The following is a 2,500-nucleotide window of genomic DNA, read 5'->3' as shown; positions in this document are numbered from 1 at the left end:
AATAGGCCTCTGGGGAAAAGCACTTATCTTTGATTGTGCCGAAAATAATATGTTGGAATGACAGTGAAAATATTTAGCGCTGAGGGAATGGAGTAGGGTTAATATTGGTAGAGAGGGACACTTAGCGATCCTGTTTCAAGTGCACTCGTATGAAGTCTACTTAGATTTCTACCGGTTATTGAGGTTAGATGTCTAGATAAATGAGACCTTTTGTATGTTTCAGAAGCATGCCTACTTTGTTTACATTCCTTTTATCCACATACCAGTTAACAGAGCCTTAGCATTAGAATCAACAACTGAACAATTTCTAGAGATTTTTCTGAGATGGCTAAATAAATGAGACATTTTGCATATGTCTGTCTTTAAAGGTGCAGTGTGTAATATGACATCATCAAGAAAGTTCTACAAAGTTCTAGAATGCAACGCTCCCTGGGTAACCCCACCCCTTTTGAATAATAACAGAAGCTACAGTGGCCTTCAAGGACAAGAACAATTCTAAATTCTAAACAATGCACCTGATGACATTCCAACTATGACACTTTCAAGATGGTGGCACTAGACCTTGGTCCAAAATATGCAGAAATATGGACATATACGAGACCCTTTCTAAGGGGAAAAAAAATCATTCAAAACATTTTTTTCAGCTATTATGCACTAAATTAAATGTACTTATGGATATTATAATTACTTTCTACAACATCTGCTAGGAAATAAAACCCAAAATTCTACACACTGCAGGTTTAAATCTATAAGATTTTACATTTTTTACATTAGTTTATCTGCTTGTCTAAAGGAAGAAATAAAGTGTCCAACTCTACCACTATTCCATTACAGGTATACAAGGTAATTGTAGAGAATGTTTGTTGACAAATCACTTTTTTGTGTGTTCAATCTAATAGGCACGGAATAGGCATTTTGCGTTTAACACACCAGATTGAATGTACAGGGCAAAACGTAATAATACATTGAGGTTGCGTTCCGAATCGCATACTTTCTACTATATAGTATGGTAGAAAAAAGATTTAGGATGTCCCGATTCTTGTGGCCAGATTTAGGATGGTTAGAAGTACCCAGATGTCCTACTTCATGCGGCCAAGATTGTTAGTGTTGAAAAGTGCATCCTATTTGGGCGATTCTGACCCACAATCCAGTGCACACGTGAAGTGACGTAACATCGACGAAGCCTCCATATGAAAACAAACGGGGATGCGACGGATATAAAAGCAAGAGGCAAGATCAAGGCGCAATGTTATGATGAAATAAGAGAGAAAAGTATGTCCCAATAGTATGCCTACTGCATCCTAACTAGATTCTTTTTATCGTCGGATGTAGTACGTAGAATAGAAAAAAGAAAGAGTATGCGATTCGGAATGCAACCAATATTTTAGATAACGTACCAGGTCTTATGGGGCAAAAGGCAGCGGTTGAGGTGTTCTGAGTTGGACTGGGTTGCCATGGGACACATCTGTTCCTGAGCCAGACACAGCGCAGGCCGGGCCCAGCGGCAAGGCACCACGCAGAGTTATAGAAGGCCCAGCAGGAGGGGGGCGTGTAGGCCAGGACGTCCGAGAGAAGCACCCCCGAAAAACCTCCAAAGATGTACATGGAGCTGGAACAATAGATAGGAATGTTATGGTTAGATTTACAGTGTGTGTGTGTGGGGGGGGGGGGGGGGGCGGGGAGAGTGTGTGTGTGTGTGTGTGTGTGTGTGTGTGTGTGTGTGTGTGTGTGTGTGTGTGCGAACAAGAGTATGCCCGAAAAAAATCCAAAGATGTACATAGATCTAAGAGAGAGAGAGAGAGGGTTAGGGTGAGACACTGTAGGTGATTAGAGTAACATTTTTAACCGATATCGTCTGTGAAACTTTGCCAGTTGATTACTGCCGTTAAACTTTTTTTTTGGTACAAATCCTTCTGTAATAACCTTCAGAATATTGCTACGAACGATTACAAAAAGTTTAGTTGATGTAAGTGCTTTAGAAGTTGAGATTTTTGGTTCAGAGTATTGAGAAAAAAAAAATAATGTTGAGATAATGGCCGTTAAAGATGGTTGTATAGGAGAATGGGGGCGTGTAGGACAGCGAGTCAAGACAGAATGACCCCCAAAAGACCTCCAAATATGAACATAGAGCTGCAAGAATAGATAGGATTATTATGGTGAGATTTACTTCACATTCATGCAAATAAACCCATCCATCTATTCACAGATGCGTTATTGTTTTGTTATAGTCTTCATGCTGTGTGTGTGTGTGTGTGTGTGTGTGTGTGTGTGTGTGTGTGTGTGTGTGTGTCCTCTAAGTTTTAGAACAATGAGAATCTTGGTTGACTTCTAGTTTTGTTTTGTAGAATGTTTTTTGGATTGATGTCGGTCTGTATCCCAATGTTATATTTAGCTTCAGTTTGCTGGCTGCTGTGAAGATTTCTGTTTGGAAACTGTGGCTGTCACACACACACACACACACAAACCTAGACACACACACACACACACACACACACACACA

The 2,500-nt window shown here is 40.2% G+C and overlaps 1 protein-coding gene across 1 annotated transcript in view; it reads right to left on the bottom strand.

Annotated features, from left to right (window-relative positions):
• Positions 1-2,500, bottom strand: part of LOC307257560 (attractin-like protein 1) — a gene marked incomplete at its 3' end in the record, with an annotated part of 198,769 nt that overhangs the window by 138,862 nt on the left and 57,407 nt on the right. The window contains exon 12 of the mRNA XM_080036821.1: positions 1,398-1,609. Within this exon, the coding sequence (XP_079892947.1) occupies positions 1,398-1,609 (212 nt within the window). The remainder of the gene's footprint in view (positions 1-1,397; positions 1,610-2,500) is intronic.

This window comes from Ammodytes marinus (assembly GCF_949987685.1).
Source record: "Ammodytes marinus genome assembly, chromosome: 11".
Taxonomy (NCBI): Eukaryota; Metazoa; Chordata; class Actinopteri; order Uranoscopiformes; family Ammodytidae; genus Ammodytes; species Ammodytes marinus.
This window is presented reverse-complemented; position numbering and strand designations above follow the sequence as displayed.